Here is an 18,906-nt window from a genome sequence, read left to right as displayed (position 1 = left end):
GTTTCAATGCTACAAGGAATATAGGATTTTTTTTAAAGAAAAAGGTAAAAGTGTTTCATGGTTCACATTAAAAAATAAAATGTCTGGGAATTTTTATATGGAATCTTTTTGCTTCGGCATCTTGGAGACACTAATTTAATCACATTGGTGCCTCCAAGATGCTGAAGCCAAACGATTCCGTACAAAAATTTTCAGACATTCTCTGAACATTACTGATCAAATATTCTTGGAACATTCTAAGAACATACCAATGTTCCGAACTTTTCCCGTTTGCATATTCCTAGAATGTTCCTAGAACGTTCCCGGCACATTTAAGGAATATTCTGTGAATGTTCCAGATTTTCCGAGGAATGTTCTGAGAATATTCTAGGAATATTCTTGTGCTTTCTGGGGAACGTCAAGTGGCGGAGATATAGCGTTCTAGCTTAGAGTCTAATTGACCGTATTTCCCGGTCGTTTTGAAAACTGGGCGCATTTTTTAAATCAATTTTTGTTTTGAGAGAGAGAGAGCTTAATTTATTTTCACGGAGAAAAATTACGGGGACCTAACGACCTAACGCCCTAAAAATTAATTTTGGTCCTTTGAGAGACCGAGTAGGTATGTCTTCAGAAATAGGAGGACTTTCTTTTCTTTTTTTTTGTACTATCTGCGGGAAAAGGAAACTTTTTACCAGTTCACGGAGACAAGATATTCGGTGAAACGGATTTTGTGGAAATGAGCTGAAAATCGAATTTTGATGTCTCAACAGAAAAGTCATTCAAGGCAGTATCCTTAGGAATGAGTTGAGAATGTTTTAGTTAACTTCTGTGTCAACCATGTGAGTTAGGCAGCAATTTTGTATCCTGAACATGGCAAATTTTAAGATTTCACAACAAATTCCTTGAATTTTTAGGGTTGGGAAAAATTGCCCGATTTTTCAGGAATTCGTCATTCTGCGAATTTCTACTGCAAACACTACAGAGATCTTTTGCGTAATGTTGCTCCAAGAAACCATTACATTTGATGAAAAAAATTTACCTAGAGGAGGGTTGACAAGCCTTCACTAATAGGCTTCTTAGTACTGTCTCGGGTGGTTTCGCATGCATTTTGTCTCCTGGTTTCCGCTACCTACATGCATTTCTATGTAATATAGGTATTGCTGGATCAGAAAACGTCTACCCCAATTAAGTACAACGTTTCAAAATCTCCACCATTACAATACTTATTTAATTACATAAAAAAAAATGAGTGTGACCTAATGTCCAGAATCTTTACACAATATTCTGCACACGGTGAGAAAATAACCAGGAAAAATTTCAAAAGAGTAGCAAATATTAGTTGGTTTTCAAGCAAAAAATAGCACATGAAAAGGATCCTTTTTTTAAATATTGGGTAGGTTTTTTTTGAAGAATGATCATCATATGTATAAAAACGAACCCTCCACCAAAACAAAGTAGGTAAATGAAAGAAAAAATAGAGTTTTTCTTACGTTTGAGAATTGAAGGGTAATCCTGTTGTGTTCCTCTTGGCACATCTTCTTGGCTTTCCGCTTTTCTGAGCAAAGACTACTAAGCTTGTCCAACGTCTCCTTCTCGATCAGATCCGAATTGGCTTTCACTAGTTTACCGACATTATCCAACTCCTCCATCACACTTTTCCACGTTTGAACAACAATACTACCACTCAAGTCCTCCGAACGATCAATCTTATTGCCGGCAGACGCTACAGAAGACAGCGTTTGTGCCCACTCTCTATCGCACTTGACTTTATTGGCAATGCAGCGTTTGATTGTTTCGAGCAGTCGCAACTCTGCATCTTGACGATTAAGGAGAGCCTCATGGGCTGTTCTACCGGGCAAATTGACAGAGAATCCCATTTTAAATATTAGATAAAATCAGCAGATGATTAAGAAATCAACAGGACCCTCAATTTATACGATACCGGGAAAAATTACAAGGAATTCCATTATGAATAGTATGAATATACAGTAGTAAGTATAGCGCGTGATTGAAGCGTTGGCAGGAATTTCAAACTGTGCTCTTTACATGAACACACTTACTTACACAGCCCCATCTCTTAGAGGAATACCTTCACGAGGTAGCATGAATTAAAATCCAAACGGTGGAATAGATGAAATGCACATCGAATCCTCAGGCAAAATAAAAATAATTCATGAGAATAGACTGATGCTGTGGGCTAGAGGGAAACAGTGGTGAGTGGATCACAGATCAGAGACCGCACAGTTCGTTTAATAGGTAAATTATTATAATCGTAGTTTGAGGGCGCGAGACACTAAAACCGGCTGGAACGAAGCATGATAAGCTGGAAAGTCACAGGTAATGGACAGGTGCAGCGGCCGACAGGTGAGTTTAACGACACTTCGACACTTGTAAACAAAGACACGAGAACAAGACGCTACGCTGAGAGATAGTATCAAGTTGTTTCCATGATTCAACTGAAGATCTAACTGACGAAGTGCACGGTACGAAGACACCAATTATTGCGAAACGAACACGATTCAAAAACAAAATTTTGTTTTGGAAAATATAGGCGACCACGCGTCAACGAAGCGAAGTGCAGCGCGTAAACTTCATGCGCTCGCGTTTCTCCGAAAACTGAATCGAAAAACCAAAACAAAACGGGAGCCCCCTCCTGTTTGCGCTGTTGCCGGACGTACGACCGTATTCCGCGGTGCTCTCGCCCGAGATCACAGGGATTTATTTGGTCGATCATTAATTTACTCACAATTTACATTGTAGTTTTTACGGTGGAATCTTGGCCTTCTGAGAGAAATTTTGACACTGAGTAAGAATATGCACAAGTTGCGGCAGACAATATCCGACTTGGCAACGTATTGTTTTCAACTTGTTGCTTGCCCTGGAGTTGCCAAGTTACAGTTCGAAAGCTCATAATATTCCGGACTTGGAGATGAAGGTACCAATGGAGACACTCGAAATACAAATTTAAGAACTCTCTTTTAAAATTTGTATCTTTCAAAAGTGATTTCTTTGAGAAGCGAAAGTTGATGGCGACTTTTCAAAGGTTCTATGAGAAATTTCACGATATTGAGGGGAGATCGCGCAACATTCCGTGACTTCAATGGTTTAGGTTCCTGCCACTAGAAAGCACCACTGCATAGGGGACAAAAATGATTTGTCATAGAATTTTGTTGAAGGGACTTGCAAGGCATATTATTTTGTCGCTCCTTTGACGTAAGGGCGTATCTTAACTTCCGCATGATTTTTAAGAGGCATGGATTCCTATGAAAAATAGGGCTCACGTAGAAATTGAGATACGCCTTTGCGTCAGACAGACGACGATCTTAGGGGCTTGGAGGACGCTGCGTATAAGTGCAGTTTTTGAAAAAAATGGAGATTTCAATGATTTCATGTTAAATTAGCCTTAATGTATATTCTGTGAAAAATTCGCACCCTAATTACGATTTTCAGGCATCAAAAAGTCAGTTTGAACTTTCTTTTCGCCTTTAAGATTCATGTAGGTGATTTCAAAACTTCAAACTCACATTTCTCGAAATAGCAAAAACTGCTCTTATGCGCCTTGTCCTCCAAGCCCCTTATTTACAGTGTCATTTTTGGGTAGATTGAAAGAAACTTCAAAATAATAAGGGTAAAAGTATGATGACATGAAGAATTTCATAAATAAATAGGTACATAAAATGAATAGAATAAACCTTTGGTACCTAATCATGAGTGAGTAAGTGCTGGGTAAAATAGATTGCAAAAACATACTTAAATAAATCTTCTGTCTTACTTCAGAAAAAGTAGCTGAAAAACTCAGGTTCATGATTGCTCTGATATGAGACGAGAAAAAATAGAAAGAAAAAAAGTTACAGATAAAATTTCTTTATTATAAAGAAAAAGTTAGAAAAACTATACAGATTGGCAGAATTGAAAAAATAAAATAGAATTTTGAAGAAAGAAAAAACATTAAATGGCCGAAAAACAGTTAAAGTTCAGTTCACATAAAACTTAAAACTACATTAAAGCTGCCTCCATATCTTAAAATGGCACGACATAACACAATATGGCACTTCGAGAAAACGAATTCCACACACAAAAGTATTGAGAAATGTGGAGGAAAATTTAAGCAAGATTTGCTACTGGATATGACTTGATCTTACAATTGGTAAACTTACCAAAATTTGAATTCAGTCAGAAAATCATCAGAAACAGATACCTAGACTGGTTTCCAGACAAGATGTACAGGACACAAATTCTTGAATGTTATGAGAAACAGAAGTAACAATCTTCAGAAAACAGTCCGTAATTTTGGAGTATGGATGTTCAAATTTTCTTCCATTCAGAAAAGACCAACAATTTCTCCAGTGGTGGTGTTCAAGTCGATATCATAAATGCTGGGTCGAATGGGAAGTCCAGGGATTTTTGTAATCTGAAACCACACAAAAAGTAACAGAATAAATTGAAAACTGCACTGAGAGATATGCGATTATATTTTTAACAGCCAACTTCCGTAAGTCATTTATTTCAAAGACTTGAATTCATTTTTCAGTATACATACTTTCATCAGAGCACATTAAGAGACCGTAATTTTGGAAAGCTCAAAAAAGAGATGTGACCTGATACTTTTCCTCTGGATTCATAAATAATTATGATTATGATGAAAAACTTAGGGCTTGTAACGTTACCATACATTGACAGGATGATGGCAAAGAAAAACTCAATGATTTAACAGGAAAATACTACTGCCATGGTTCAAAACTCGACTGTGAAACTAAGGTTGAAAGTTTCTTTTTTTTACCTCTCCAGCAATTGCGACCAGGAAACCAGCTCCAGCTGAGAGATAGACATCCTTTATTTTGAGAGAGAAATCGGTAGGGACACCTTTCAGATTAGGATCCCCACTCAGCGAGAGAGCAGTTTTCGCCATGCAGACAGGAACAGAGCCAAAACCCTAGAAACAAATAAAATTCATAATTTATAAGGTAAGCGAATAACTCACTTTCCTCTTTTTAATTCCCTATCATTGGTATTCTCTATAAATAATATTGATACCATACAAAAGAATTTTAAAAACATTCATGAAATGAAAATTGCCTCTTCTTGTAACTTTATTTCCTGCAAGGTATACATAGAAACAAATTGACAGTGTAGGTCCGCATTCGTGTATCATGTTTGCCGTGTTCCAAATCTCCACTCGTATTTTATTTTTTAAAGGAGAACAAATCGACATCATTCCTTGAAATAATTGCAGAATTTTCTTCGCACAGAGAAGAAAAATCATGGCAGTTTTTAAGAAAGAATTGCCAATGAGTAGTTTTCCATTTAAAAATAAGGCATGACAGGAAGTCTACCACATTGCAAACAGAGATACTTGGTTGCGGACTTACACTGTCGAAATGTAAGATGTACAGACAATGCTGGTCAATGTATCAATACGTCAAAAGAAAAAAAAAAGATTTTTCAGGCAGTTGCAAACAAAATTCCCACCTAACATAGAATTTCTTGATTTTTAAGAAGATACTATTAGATATATCTCCGCAAATACAAGAATATTCGAGAATATTGAGAAGATGAAAATTCAGAAAAAAAGTAATAAAAATGAAATTTCAATACGTCAAGAACTTTTGAGGGAAACCGAGAAAGGAATTGATGAAAGTACTATTCCAGATGAGGAAAGAACTCAAAAATGATCTCACCTGTTCCTCATACATTTTCAATTTCTCAAGCGCATGTTCAGAAACATCAATACTGCTTGCTCCATACATTTCTTTGGCGATTTTATCTAGTTTTTGGAACAGGGGAAGCTTCAGATCGTAGAGAAAGCTGTGACAAATAAAAGGAAAAAATCAGTACGAAAGCTTTAAATGAGAAACTGAAGAAAAAGGAGATGCAGAATGCAGATTTTCTGATAATTTACTACATTATTAGGGGCCATTATTACATTATTACATAATTATGTCACCCACATAAAGGAGAGGGAGGGGTCTAGCGATGGGTGACAGGGAGGGAGGGGGAGGTCAATCCAAGGATGACGTACGCTTTCCTAAAGACAGAAAGGCTGAAAATGTTTGCTTAAAATTTGACTACATCTACTGATTTTAATCAATTTTTTGTATTTTCTCTTTAAAATGTGGGAGGGGCGGGGGGTACGCTAAGGATGAAATAATTTTTAGGAGGGGGGGGGGGGTCTGGCAGTGGATGACGGTTGGATACGGTGAGGAAGGGGAGTCAAAAATTGAAAAAAAAAATGGGTGACGTAATATATGGACGGCCCCTTATCTCAAAATGACTAACAAGCATAGATTCACTGCAAAGGATTTAAATCGACGGTGAAACTACCAAACCACATATCTCGTTTGCGGTGTTTAAAAATTTACGCTCACATTTTATTTTTTTGAAGTCGACCAAATCAGTATCATTCCTTGAAGTTTTCACAGAATTTTCTCTGCACGAAGAGGAAAAATCACAGAAATTTTCAAGACTGGACGTTGAGTAGTTTTTCATTTAAAAAATAAAGTATGGCAGGAAGTCTGCGACGTCGCAAACCGAGATACGTGGTTTAGTAGTTTCACCGTCGAAATGCTTATCAGACAAGGCAAACAATATTTCCAGACTGCGATGATTATTGCTTGAATTTTATTCCATCAGAGTAATTATTATGGTGGGTGCTGGAACACACTTATTTTGCTTGGTATTAATTTTTTCCTCAGTTAAAAATAAAAAATCATTTATAAGCAAAAAAAGATATGCTCTTTTCACTTGCTGCAGGTTCAGTTGCAAGATTAAAATTGCTTGAAATACCCTGAGACACTGAAGAAGTCAAAATAAAAGCTTAAAAACAATTTATCAAAATCTAAATTTGAAACTGATTCTATAATTTAAGGAGGTCCTTCTTATTCGATTTCCTTACTTAAATATTTTTCATTTCATTGTTAAATGAAACACAGAGGGGAACATTATGTCAAAATGTGACTGAAAATCTTGAAACCGATAACAAAATATTTATTTGGGAATTGTTTGATTCAACATGGATGCACTAATTCTACTCAGCTAAAATGATTTGCGCGCTTTAGGCCGGAGATAGTGAAACATAGATACCTACCTTACACAGTTATTACAAAAATTGTTTAACAAACTTTCAGACTTCTACTATATTTTAACAAGAGCCAGCTCCGTAATTTAGAAGGCTTACTCAATAGGTAAAAGAAAGCCTTGAGAGGGGGACAATTTTCAGGCTTCAGCGATGATTTTCAATAGATAAATACTGTGCTTACTGGAAATTTTTAGGTGAACTAGATGCGGCGATGACAGCATCTGCCAGTGGTATGGCGCCTTCACCACCGTTCTCCCAATGCGTTGATACGACTGTGTCATAGGCACCAGCCTCAGCAGCTTCAGATTTGATGACTTCCCATTCCTTCTTGGTATCGGTCCTAATAATTAATGAAAGATTTAAAAAACGAGTTAAAAATAGAGCAAGTAGATCTCGTAATGGACTATTCATCGAGTCTTTCATTACCATACCTGAGAACGACGACTGAGAATTTCTATGTCACATTATGCACTTGAATTTCTCGAGTCGGCTTCCTCATGTCTTCATGAAATTAGAAGTGTAGCATATCAATGGCCCAAGTGCGGAACAACGTAAATGCACAATGGTGTTTCAAAAGTTCCGCTCCTATTTTACTTTTTGAAGAGAGACAAGTTGAGCACAACGCTTGAAATTCTAACGGAGAAGGAAAATCAAGGAAGTTTTCAAGAAATTGCGCTCATTAATTTTCCAAAGAAAAAATGAAGTATGACGGGAAGTCTACACAATCACACAGTAAATACACAGTTCTGCATTTCGGCCATTGGTATCGATGGTCGAAGTTGGAAACCACACATCTCCATTGCGATGTTTCAGAGTTTTTGCTCTTGCATCATTTTTTTGAAGAGAGATAAGGCAGCTTGATATCTTGAACTTTAAACAGAATATTCTGCTAATGGGGTGAGGAAAAATCAAGGAAATTTTCAAGAAAGTACATTTACTTGCTAGTTTTCTGAAGGAAAAATAAGTACATATCTGCAATGTTGACTACAGAGATAGGTACGAGGTTCCTCACTATAACCATTGATATGCTATCTGTTGGCAAGAATTAGTTCTACGACTATACTGTATTTTCGACGGAGTACGTCACAATCACAGTTTCCAAGTCCTAGCTCAGCAATTGAAGGGTTTGATTACAGCATCACATGATTCGTGAAATTGTTCTCATCTTCCAGAGAGCGGGGAAGTATTGAGTAGAATATTTTCAGATTTGCCAAAATGATGAACTCAAGAGAATTTGTCTACATCAAAAATTGAAGGATAGAATCTTTTTATCTTTTTCATTTTCTGATACCGACTTGAGTGAGATAGTTTTACATGAAAGTGATGAAATCAACTTACGACATTGCATTGATAGCTACAACAACCGGGACACCAAATTTACGACCATTGCTCACATGCTTCTTCAGATTTGCACATCCTTTTCTAACTAGATCTAGATTTTCCTGTAAAGAATGAGCTTGTTCAGCAATTCGTAATTCTTGCATTTTTGGAAACTAGAGAGTGCACAGAGTTCACAGGAATTTTCCCCGATTTTTTTGAGCAATATTAACCCACGAAATACGAGTCCAAAAGTCCGTATTTTGGGCTCCCATTTAAACGCGCGCCGCTTGGCCCATCTCAAAATGGCGCCCATTTTCTCCGTCCGGCGGTGGCCACACTTTTGACCCGGCGTGCCGGCGGGTACCTCTGCATGCCTCTGCCGTGTGTGGGTCGTATAAACAAACGAAGATTGATAACACAAATGATCCGAGCAACTCGAAATCTCTCAATATTAAATAATTTAAATCCATTTTCGACTTCAACCAAGCACTTGGCAATAATATTCATCGTATTTTACAACCAGGAGCCACGGCCTATCGGCTCATTTTAAGGTGCATTCTGAAAATCAGTGTTACAAGTCCAGTGTCCAAACCCAGACTTTCTTCCTTTACTTTTTTTTGACCATTCTCTTTTCATTTTCGCCTCAAATCAAATGTTTAGCAGTTTCTTTGTCTTGAGTATGTGGTCCTGAATTCATTCAAGAGTTAGAAGTTCACCATTTATTTAGTATTATAGACCTTTTGACCTCTCAAGCTTTACCGATATGATCTCATGTAGTTCGAGGTTTCTTTGGCCCAAACCAAGTGATTACACATCTGATGTGTGTCTTATGGCTCTTCAAATTCGCAGTTTAGAACTAAATCAGAAACTACAGTTACTTAATCCAGTTCTGCTCTCTTGTTCAATGTTTGTCATAAGTGTTTGTTCGTGTCTGTTCTTTATAAGTGACCACTGTAGTGCATATACACAGTTATGCTATCGGTACAGGTATTATTTCTTGTTTTCTACAGTCAGGACTTTCTCTTAAGCGCAATAATTTACCAAAGAAATTCACCTAGTTGCGTAAATAATTTGGTGTATAGATATTCTGTTAATGTCTCCTTGCGGTGATGCAAAGTTTCTGAGATCTGTCATAAGTGGATTTTGCATTTAGACGGTCACTCTTGTCTGATAAAATTACTGCTCTACTAGCAGCTTCAAATTTATACTTTGATCTCTGATTCATCACTAAATGACACTCGTGCGGTGTCATTTATCTTTAATCAGTTCAAAGCTATTTCGACAATGAATCATCAAAGGTCCGATCGAAGAAGGAATTTTCTGGTGAGTGCTGTGGCTGAACCGACATCTCAACTCAACTTTCAAAAGCATCAACTCATATAAATTTATCAGGAAGTGGTAATGGTAAGTGGAAATCATGGTAGTGCTCGCTTCTTTCATAAGCAAATTGTGCGCTCAAAATTTCAAAATCTACTCACCTGCATGTATATTTGAAGAGGAATACGACATGATATGTAGCAGGCTACACTTCATCTATGAATAATACGTAAATTTGTCTTGAGAGCATTCTTAGGAAACTTCCACAATTTTTAGTTTTGTTCCTGAGAGAAAATTTTGAGATGACTCTGCTGGTATTCCCAGTGTCTTTTCAGAAATTTTGTACTTCATAGGTATCATCATATACTTAAGTATCAACAGACATTGTACAAGACATAAAATTTATTTGAGGATTCCTGCTATATGTTGTGTTTCCTGCAGCAATAAGGCTCATCATATTTCATGGAATGAAGTAATCAAAAACTACTTACCTACCTACAGCTTGGTCAGTTTCATTTCTTTCTATAGTGAAGAAAATGTTTTTTTTCTCTCTATTTAAGAATTCAAGGTGAATCAAACCTGTCCAACAAAAATTTTAATAAAATCTCTTTGTTCAAAAACACCTAAGAATCATTTCAATGGTAAAGTTGCCGACGATTCTTGTTAAAAGTCCGAAAGTCTGCTGGTTTACTGAATTTCTCAGGTACAGACGAATGGAAGGATTTTGAAAAGACATAGAATTACATCCTCCCATAAGATAAAGTCAGGAACATGGTTAAGGTTATCTGGGGATGATATTTGTAACATTTCGTTGCATGATTTTATAATCGAAGAGAAACAGAAAGTCTGAAACTTTGTGAATCTACGTAAGTGGTTTTCTAGTTAGGCTATGATATTGATATGCTCGCTTTGTTATCAATTAATCTCCACAAAGGTAAGCATAATTACATAAACTGTTCCACAAGAGATGCGAATGTAACTTGTAATACCTAAGTGACTTTACAAATCTTACCTGTTAAACTACCAGCTGCCCGATTATTGAAACTATGTCAGCCCGACATGAAAAGACATAGCCCTATCTTATCCATGCAATATATCGGAATTTGATGTCTTGTCGGGTTGCTCTAAGCCTTCAATAATCGGCCTGCTGATGAGTTGCAAAATATTTCCACTTCCAGACGAATGATCATGTCTTGGTTCATGCTTTCAATAGTAGAGTTGTGATGTCGGTTCAGCCACAGCACTCACCAGAAAATTCCTTCTTCGATCGGACCTTTGATGATTCATTGTCGAAATAGCTTTGAACTGATTAAAGATAAATGACACCGCACGAGTGTCATTTAGTGATGAATCAGAGATCAAAGTATAAATTTGAAGCTGCTAGTAGAGCAGTAATTTTATCAGACAAGAGTGACCGTCTAAATGCAAAATCCACTTATGACAGATCTCAGAAACTTTGCATCACCGCAAGGAGACATTAACAGAATATCTATACACCAAATTATTTACGCAACTAGGTGAATTTCTTTGGTAAATTATTGCGCTTAAGAGAAAGTCCTGACTGTAGAAAACAAGAAATAATACCTGTACCGATAGCATAACTGTGTATATGCACTACAGTGGTCACTTATAAAGAACAGACACGAACAAACACTTATGACAAACATTGAACAAGAGAGCAGAACTGGATTAAGTAACTGTAGTTTCTGATTTAGTTCTAAACTGCGAATTTGAAGAGCCATAAGACACACATCAGATGTGTAATCACTTGGTTTGGGCCAAAGAAACCTCGAACTACATGAGATCATATCGGTAAAGCTTGAGAGGTCAAAAGGCTTATAATACTAAATAAATGGTGAACTTCTAACTCTTGAATGAATTCAGGACCACATACTCAAGACAAAGAAACTGCTAAACATTTGATTTGAGGCGAAAATGAAAAGAGAATGGTCAAAAAAAAGTAAAGGAAGAAAGTCTGGGTTTGGACACTGGACTTGTAACACTGATTTTCAGAATGCACCTTAAAATGAGCCGATAGGCCGTGGCTCCTGGTTGTAAAATACGATGAATATTATTGCCAAGTGCTTGGTTGAAGTCGAAAATGGATTTAAATTATTTAATATTAAGAGATTTCGAGTTGCTCGGATCATTTGTGTTATCAATCTTCGTTTGTTTATACGACCCACACACGGCAGAGGCATGCAGAGGTACCCGCCGGCACGCCGGGTCAAAAGTGTGGCCACCGCCGGACGGAGAAAATGGGCGCCATTTTGAGATGGGCCAAGCGGCGCGCGTTTAAATGGGAGCCCAAAATACGGACTTTTGGACTCGTATTTCGTGGGTTAATATTGCTCAAAAAAATCGGGGAAAATTCCTGTGAACTCTGTGCACTCTCTAGTTTCCAAAACTGCAAGAATTACGAATTGCTGAACAAGCTCATTGAGAGAAAAAAAGGTAAAATAAATATTTTTGATTATGTAATTTTTATTTTTTGGAGCACAGTACTGGATTTATTAGTATTTCTTGTATCAGATCCTATTTGTTCTGAGAATTTGTTCGTTCTGATGACTAAATTTAAACTAGAACAGTTCTTTAAAAAAAAAATTGTAGAGGGACTATTTCACTTATTAATCTTTAGGGTAAAAATATTTTGAATTAAGTGTGACTCTCAGTCGTTACATCATTTTAGCTCCACATTCTTCAAATGGTTTTAAGGGGAATCCTTCTCTTGTGCAATTTCAAGAAGACAATAATGAAACTAAAAAAAAAAAAAAACCTGGGCTCATTTTTAATTTGAAGAACCACAAAGATAGAAACAATAAATAAAAAAAGTACGAACGATAAAATCCTTCTTCTGGTAGAGGAGGGTCAATTGTGACATCGTCATCATTCCACAAACTAATCATAACAAAATTTCTCGAATGAAAATGCTGCTTGGTCACAGAAAGCATTTAAAATAAAGGTCACTTAGACAGATCTACACTAACCAGCCCTAATAATTTAAAATGCAAATTGTCGAACCTGTCTGTACTCTTCCGGCAAGGGGGTTCCTGCGACAACTGCTGGTCCACCGCCATGCATTTTTAATGCTCTCACAGTTGCTACCAAAACGACACAGTCTGGAACGCACTCAGATGTGCGACACTTGATATCGAAAAATTTCTCCATTCCTGAGGATTAAACAAGAAAATTACATTAAAGCAAAAGCTGAAGTATGAATAAACAAAGACATACAGGGTAAATGTGTATGAAATTAATACATTTTAGTGATCACTGAGCTGGCTTTTACAATTTTTGTAAAATTTTAAGCAGAAGTCTGAATACAGAAAAGGTTGTGGATAACTTTTTTTAATTCTTTCAATCTGATATCCTTTAGCAGGTCAACTCCTTCACTTTTCTACAGTCAATTTTGTGACAAGTCAGTGCATAAAGAATGCCTATCGTAGAAAGAAATATACAAGTTATCAACGTCTATATTTTCAAACACAAAATTTTAATATATATATACAATGTCGCTCCTACATTGCACTCTGGCGTTCTGCGACACCCAACTGCCACCTATGCCTATCCTCCCAGAGGTTACAACTGACACCACAAAATCTCTTCGTCAACATCCTGCCACGATCCCTTTACGGTACGTCCACGTCGCCTCTTCCCAATTTAAAATTCACAATTCTTCAAAACTTCAATTCCTTACCAATATCAGATCCAAATCCAGCTTCTGTGACAACAAAACCATCTTCGCCAGTAATTTTGAGTGCTAGTAAATCGGCAATAACAGATGAGCAGCCATGGGCAATATTAGCGAATGGACCTGCATGTACAAGGATTGGTGTTCCTTCGAGACTCTGCATCAAGGTTGGCTCCAGGGCTTCTTTCAACAGAACCGTCATTGCTCCGGTCGCACCCTGTAAACCAGAAATATAATTTTACAGGGTTTCCAGTTTTTTTTTTTTCATTTTGGGAAGTCCTGATGAAATCCTGATTTTTCCAGATTTATGACTGCTAAATCTTTATTTCATAATTTTTCCAAATCCTGATTTTTTGCGAAGAGAAATTAAAATTTCTGCATAAGCGCATGCGAAAGCAGAACTCTAGAATTAAGTTCCAAGGATTAAAAACAAGTGCAAATCGATGGAAATGTAAACAAACGCTACTGAACCAGACTCAATTGACCATTCAGCCACAAAGACAATGAAATAAATACAAAGAGTGATTTAAAAAAAAAAAATAAATAAATAAAAAATTTCATGAGCTATCCGTGGTATTTAAGCGATAAAAATCTGATTTATGTCCGAAAAACGAAACGAACGAAATGGAAATTTTCAATTTTATGTGAACAGCAACACTGTGCAACATAGTGACACTAGCGCTGGAACTTGGAGTGGCCAAAATAGGAGAAGGTTTTGAGCCTTGATAACTCCTCTAACGGTAGGCAAGCTGCACAACAACGACGTCATCACTTCACGCAAGGCGAATGTAACTTCACAAAAATAGCTTGACTTTTCTCAAATCCTGATTTTACGATAGATTTTTCCTCAAATCCTGATAGAATCAGAAAAATCGAGAAAATCCTGATGCTAGACACCCTGATTAAAAACTATGAGATAGATTACATCTTACAGAACCCAAAATCCATGTATTCAACTTCTGCCCCTCTCTCACCTCTGGCTACACTACACTGCGGTACTGGGCATTCAAACCTCTTCTGTGCTCCCTGAACTTGTTATTGTACCTAATACTCGAATTCAACCCTGATGAGTTACTTACCAAATCATCGGCTGTCACATTGTTCCCTTTGGAGTCTTGAGCAACGACCATCTTCGCTAACCTCTGCTTCATGTCTTCAAGACTTGTTGCCAGTGCAAGAATAGCCATGACTTCACTTGCGACAGAGATGTCGAAACATGTTTCTCTTGTGTGTCCCTTTTCTGTTGGTGATTGCCCAATGGTGATTTTCCTTAAGAATCTATCGTTGGTGTCAATTACTGAAAGAATAACAGATACTTTGAACTTAAGAAATCTATCAACAGTAGAAGGTTAAATGGACGTCATTCTGCGAGAGGGAAATAAAATTCCTGACCCATCCGTAAAAGCACTCATCTGCATAGAGAACCTAATGGCACAAACACTGTCTCTAAAATGAGCCAAAAATTGTAGTTCCTTATTGCAAAATGTAATCCAGATGAGAAACTACATACAGTGAGAATGAATTAATTTGAAGGGTAAGACGTCGGATCCTAGCAAGCTGGTTACTGAAATTTTGTGTTCGTAGACTGGACAGGATAAGGCTACTGTAAAATGAAGTTACATGATTGACTATTTCCCTTGTCTGCTCTCAACAACCAAGCTTTCTTGGGCCTATATGGGTCTTGATAAACAAGATACTAAAAGTTTCTCCTCAGTGACCGACAACCAGTCATTTTTTATCCCATAAAAGCACAAGCAAGAGAATCGAAAGGTTACAGACGTACCTTACTCCATCTTAGTCTGCTTTTTTGCAGTCAAAAAACATAAAATTTCAATCATCTGCTCAATTTAGAAATTGATCGTGGTACACAACCTCATAAGGAGTGTGCAGGGTCCTTTAGACTTTCAATTGGCCTTAATTTGGATCCTAAAGAAAACTGATTTTCAAAATTTTCAAGTGGAATCCCCATGACTTATTCTCTGATACAGATTGCAAGCCAACTTTTTTATTTCATGTGTCAATACAGGGTCTTCAGATCCATTATGATCAGGCAATTTTGAGCGTTGAACATGGCAAAATAAAACTTGAACAGTGCTCTCTCAAAATATGGGACGCTCTCCTTAGCTTGGTATGGTCCCTTTTCCTGTAGACAAACACATTGGTGAATAAATTGTAGAAAAGCCCTTGCATACCTCTGTTAAATGAGATGGTGTCTGGGTTCATATCTAGCCGAACGAATTTCTTGATTTCCTCTGCGGAGAGGGATTCTGGTTCTGTTTTTGCGATCCCTAGGCGTTCAAGCCGGCGAAGTTGAATAGGTGAGAAAGTTCTTTTTCCATTGATGGCTGGAACGAGACGGTTGAAGAGTGCTTTGTCACCTTGAGTCAGTTCATGGAAGCGCCTGGCATCAATTTGCGCTGTAAGGAGGTTATTCGCCGCTGTGACGGCATGAATGTCACCAGTCAAGTGAAGATTGAATTCTTCCATCGGGATGACCTGTGAGTATCCACCACCGGCTGCACCACCTATGAAAAGAGTTTAGTTGTGAGAACTATTTCATGGAATAGTATTTTTGGGTAACGCCTTTTCAGAGCAAGAGACCTTCAATTGCCAGGAAATTTGCAGAGAGTATCTTAAACTGATCTCTACTTCATTGTGTTGAATAGATTTAAAATTATTTATGTTTTATAAGTAAATTGAGGGTGTTAATCCTAGGCAGTGCTTTCCCTTCTGGGGAAAAAAATGGTGAACATAATTTTCAAAGAAGTATCAATCACGTGATAGTGTAGCAGTCTAAGAAAGACATTCAATTTCATCTATTTTCCCCCAAAAATGCAGCCTTGGACCTCAAAAATGGAAACTGCTTTGCCATTTCGAGAATTTTGCTCGAATGTTTTTGAAACTCCTGCCATTGACAAAGTTTGGCATTGCCATCATAATAGACGCGGGTGCTTCATTTCCAATAGAATATTATTTCAACAAAGATGAGGTGGTACAATTTTTGGCCTCGTGGGGTTGTGCATACTTCTAACTACCCTTTCCTTTATGTGAAAATAAACAAAAACACAGAAAGGGGGAAAAACAAAGACTCTGCTTTCATTACCTTTGATTCCAAAAGTTGGGCCTTGCGAAGGTTGCCTGATGCAAGCAATGGAGTTTTTGCTTTTGTGCGCTGTGAGCGCTTGAACAAGTCCAATCGTCGTTGTACTTTTGCCTTCTCCGAGAGGTGTTGGCGTAATTCTATTAAAAAAACAGATAGAATTATTTCTAAAATTTTGACCAGATGTAAAGAAATTAAGAGAGAAAAATCACTCGTCAGTGTCACATCAACGATTCAGAGGATCTTTTCAAATTAAAAACAGATAAAATCTTTTCCGTAAGTTAGATAAAACCTTTCAGGAAAGATTTCTAGATCAGAGACAGAGTGCTAAAAGTAAACGGAAAAAATGAAATTTTTGCATTTCTACTCACCCAGTGACGACGACATATTTTCCATTTGTGCGATGTTTCAACCTGTCGTGAACAGCCAAACTGATTTTGCCTTTTGTTGTTCCATATGGAGAAATTTCATTTGGTTGCAAACCAATTTCTTTTGCTAACTCCATAATTTTCTTTGGTGTCTGAGATCTTGCAATTGTAATATCACTAAGGGCAAGAAAATATTATGCTTTTTTATACCTCCTCATTACAAAAAACATGAATTGATCAAAGAAACCTAAGTATTCAGAGGAAAATAAAAAAAAAAATTGTAGGCTACATAGGATGGACAGCATATGTAAACATGTTTCAGAGGTGTTCCTAATTTGAATGTTTCACTAACTAAAATACAAAACTGTTCAGTTTATCTTAGATAAATCTACACCTATGACATCATTACATACTTTATAAAATTTTACGTGGGAGTAGCTATTGGAATTGGGAATCCCTTGCTCTCGAGAAAATTATGAAAATTTTAAACAATTGAGCATACTGTAATGGAATATGTAGAACAATCTATAAAAAATCGAGTGTCTATTGAGGCTGCAATCTTGGCATCGCAAGTCTCAGAGTTTCTATAGTTGCACATAAGAATTGAGTTCTTTAAGATTAGCACACATCATTCAAGGGTCATTGCAGGGTCAGAGTTAAAATTTAGCTTGCGTCAGCTTTGCCTCAGGGTATTTAGCTAAGCTTTCGAGTAGAGAGCTCACTCTTGAAGGTTTGATGCCCTTGGTGCTCTAAGAGGTCCCACAAAGTTGTGTTTGTGTGATGGTGGCTGCTGTAGCTCTGGTTCTTGCAGTTTTTAGTCTAGTTTCATTCCAAAAAGTGATATGTGCATAATGAACCAAGAGTAAAGTCATTTTCCCCACCCAGGTATAGAACACCCGTTTCACACTGGTCTACTACAATACTTGATTTCTCAGTGAGAAAATATTTGTCATAATCCTCACCTAGGAACAGGTCTCTGGAAGTTTAGCTTCAATGGCTCGAACAACCAAGATGATGAGAGTCTGGCACCAGCACTGCGCTGGGCAGAGATCACGGTGTTTTTCATGAGCATGGCCACAGTCATGGGGCCAACGCCACCTGGAACAGGAGTTATATAGCTGGCAACTTGAGCTGCTTCGTTGAAGGCCACATCTCCAACAAGCCGCGACCCAGACTTCTTGGTGGCATCTGAAAATAAAATGCACGCTGTTAGCATAGTAACACAAAACTTTAAAAAATTGATAATTAGGTAATTAGATGATGAAGTTTTCTATTCCTTCCAATTGTACAAGTAATGATTTGCCTGGGCAAACTAAAAGCACGAGTAAAACATAACTTAATCTTTGTTAGCTGTACAAGTGTCATTAGCTGAGCGTATCAAACAACATAGGCTGAAGGTACGCTGTGCCTAGCTGTTGAAAAAGAATGTCCTTGATTTTCCAGGTTCATTTGAACCATAGTGCCAGAAATTCTCCAACTTTCTGGAAAAGCAATCAACGACACAAATGAAAAGAATGCAGTGTTACAATTAATTTCTAAGTTGACATTAAAGGTTATTGTTTTTTTTTCTAAATTTATGACTCTTCAAAATCTTTGTCTCAACAACAACGAAAATCCATTGCATGGATAAAAATCTTGCAAAAAAAAAAAAAAAATTCAGAGAATCCTAAAAATTTCCTTTTACCTGAAATTTAGAGTTAGATTTATTGTGTCCTAAGAAGAAAACGTTTTCCTCCAAAGAGAGAAGACAACCAAAGCTTTCAAAGTTTTCCAAAATTACCTGGAATTGCGTTGATCCCACAATCTATAACGACTGCTCCAGGTTTGATCCAGCTTCCTTTCACGAACTCAGGCTGACCGATGCCCACAACCAGGATATCAGCCTTCTTGGTCTAAAATGAAAAATTCCAAAATTCAGTACGTACATTTAACAAGAGTTTGAAGAGTTTTGAGAGTTGAGAGTTTTGAAGGCTTTGGAAAGTTTCCTCAACACTGAGAAAGAAAATCTAGATTTCTTGGGAAATTAAAAACTCAGAGAGACTATGTTATTTTGATG

The 18,906-nt window shown here is 37.2% G+C and overlaps 2 protein-coding genes across 10 annotated transcripts in view; both read right to left on the bottom strand.

Moving 5' to 3' along the window:
• Positions 1 to 2,619, bottom strand: part of LOC140225508 (tyrosine-protein kinase Fer-like) — a 122,374-nt gene extending 119,755 nt beyond the window's left edge. For 2 of the 4 annotated variants that reach the window (XM_072304655.1, XM_072304654.1), the window contains exon 1: positions 1,470 to 2,613. In XM_072304655.1, coding sequence (XP_072160756.1) covers positions 1,470 to 1,856 — 387 coding nt within the window. In that variant the 5' untranslated portion in view covers positions 1,857 to 2,613. Of the gene's footprint in view, positions 1 to 1,469 lie in introns of all 4 variants that reach the window. The other 2 variants (XM_072304651.1, XM_072304653.1) reach the window with 2 other exon arrangements.
• Positions 2,620 to 3,827: 1,208 nt separating this feature from the next.
• Positions 3,828 to 18,906, bottom strand: part of pug (pug C-1-tetrahydrofolate synthase, cytoplasmic) — a 34,734-nt gene continuing 19,655 nt past the window's right edge. For all 6 annotated transcript variants that reach the window (XM_072304310.1, XM_072304308.1, XM_072304305.1 and 3 more), the window contains exons 7-19: positions 18,631 to 18,742; positions 17,813 to 18,038; positions 16,854 to 17,027; positions 16,486 to 16,622; positions 15,575 to 15,907; positions 14,462 to 14,679; positions 13,389 to 13,599; positions 12,713 to 12,861; positions 8,393 to 8,496; positions 7,236 to 7,394; positions 5,658 to 5,784; positions 4,760 to 4,912; positions 3,828 to 4,390 (exon numbers count right to left, since the gene is read on the bottom strand). In XM_072304310.1, the coding sequence (XP_072160411.1) occupies positions 4,301 to 4,390; positions 4,760 to 4,912; positions 5,658 to 5,784; positions 7,236 to 7,394; positions 8,393 to 8,496; positions 12,713 to 12,861; positions 13,389 to 13,599; positions 14,462 to 14,679; positions 15,575 to 15,907; positions 16,486 to 16,622; positions 16,854 to 17,027; positions 17,813 to 18,038; positions 18,631 to 18,742 (2,193 nt within the window). In that variant the 3' untranslated portion in view covers positions 3,828 to 4,300. The remainder of the gene's footprint in view (positions 4,391 to 4,759; positions 4,913 to 5,657; positions 5,785 to 7,235; positions 7,395 to 8,392; positions 8,497 to 12,712; positions 12,862 to 13,388; positions 13,600 to 14,461; positions 14,680 to 15,574; positions 15,908 to 16,485; positions 16,623 to 16,853; positions 17,028 to 17,812; positions 18,039 to 18,630; positions 18,743 to 18,906) is intronic.

The sequence above is a fragment of the Bemisia tabaci genome, chromosome 9 (assembly GCF_918797505.1).
Source record: "Bemisia tabaci chromosome 9, PGI_BMITA_v3".
Classification (NCBI taxonomy): domain Eukaryota; kingdom Metazoa; phylum Arthropoda; class Insecta; order Hemiptera; family Aleyrodidae; genus Bemisia; species Bemisia tabaci.
Note: the sequence above shows the minus strand (reverse complement) of the source record. Positions and strands in the feature narration are given on the sequence as shown.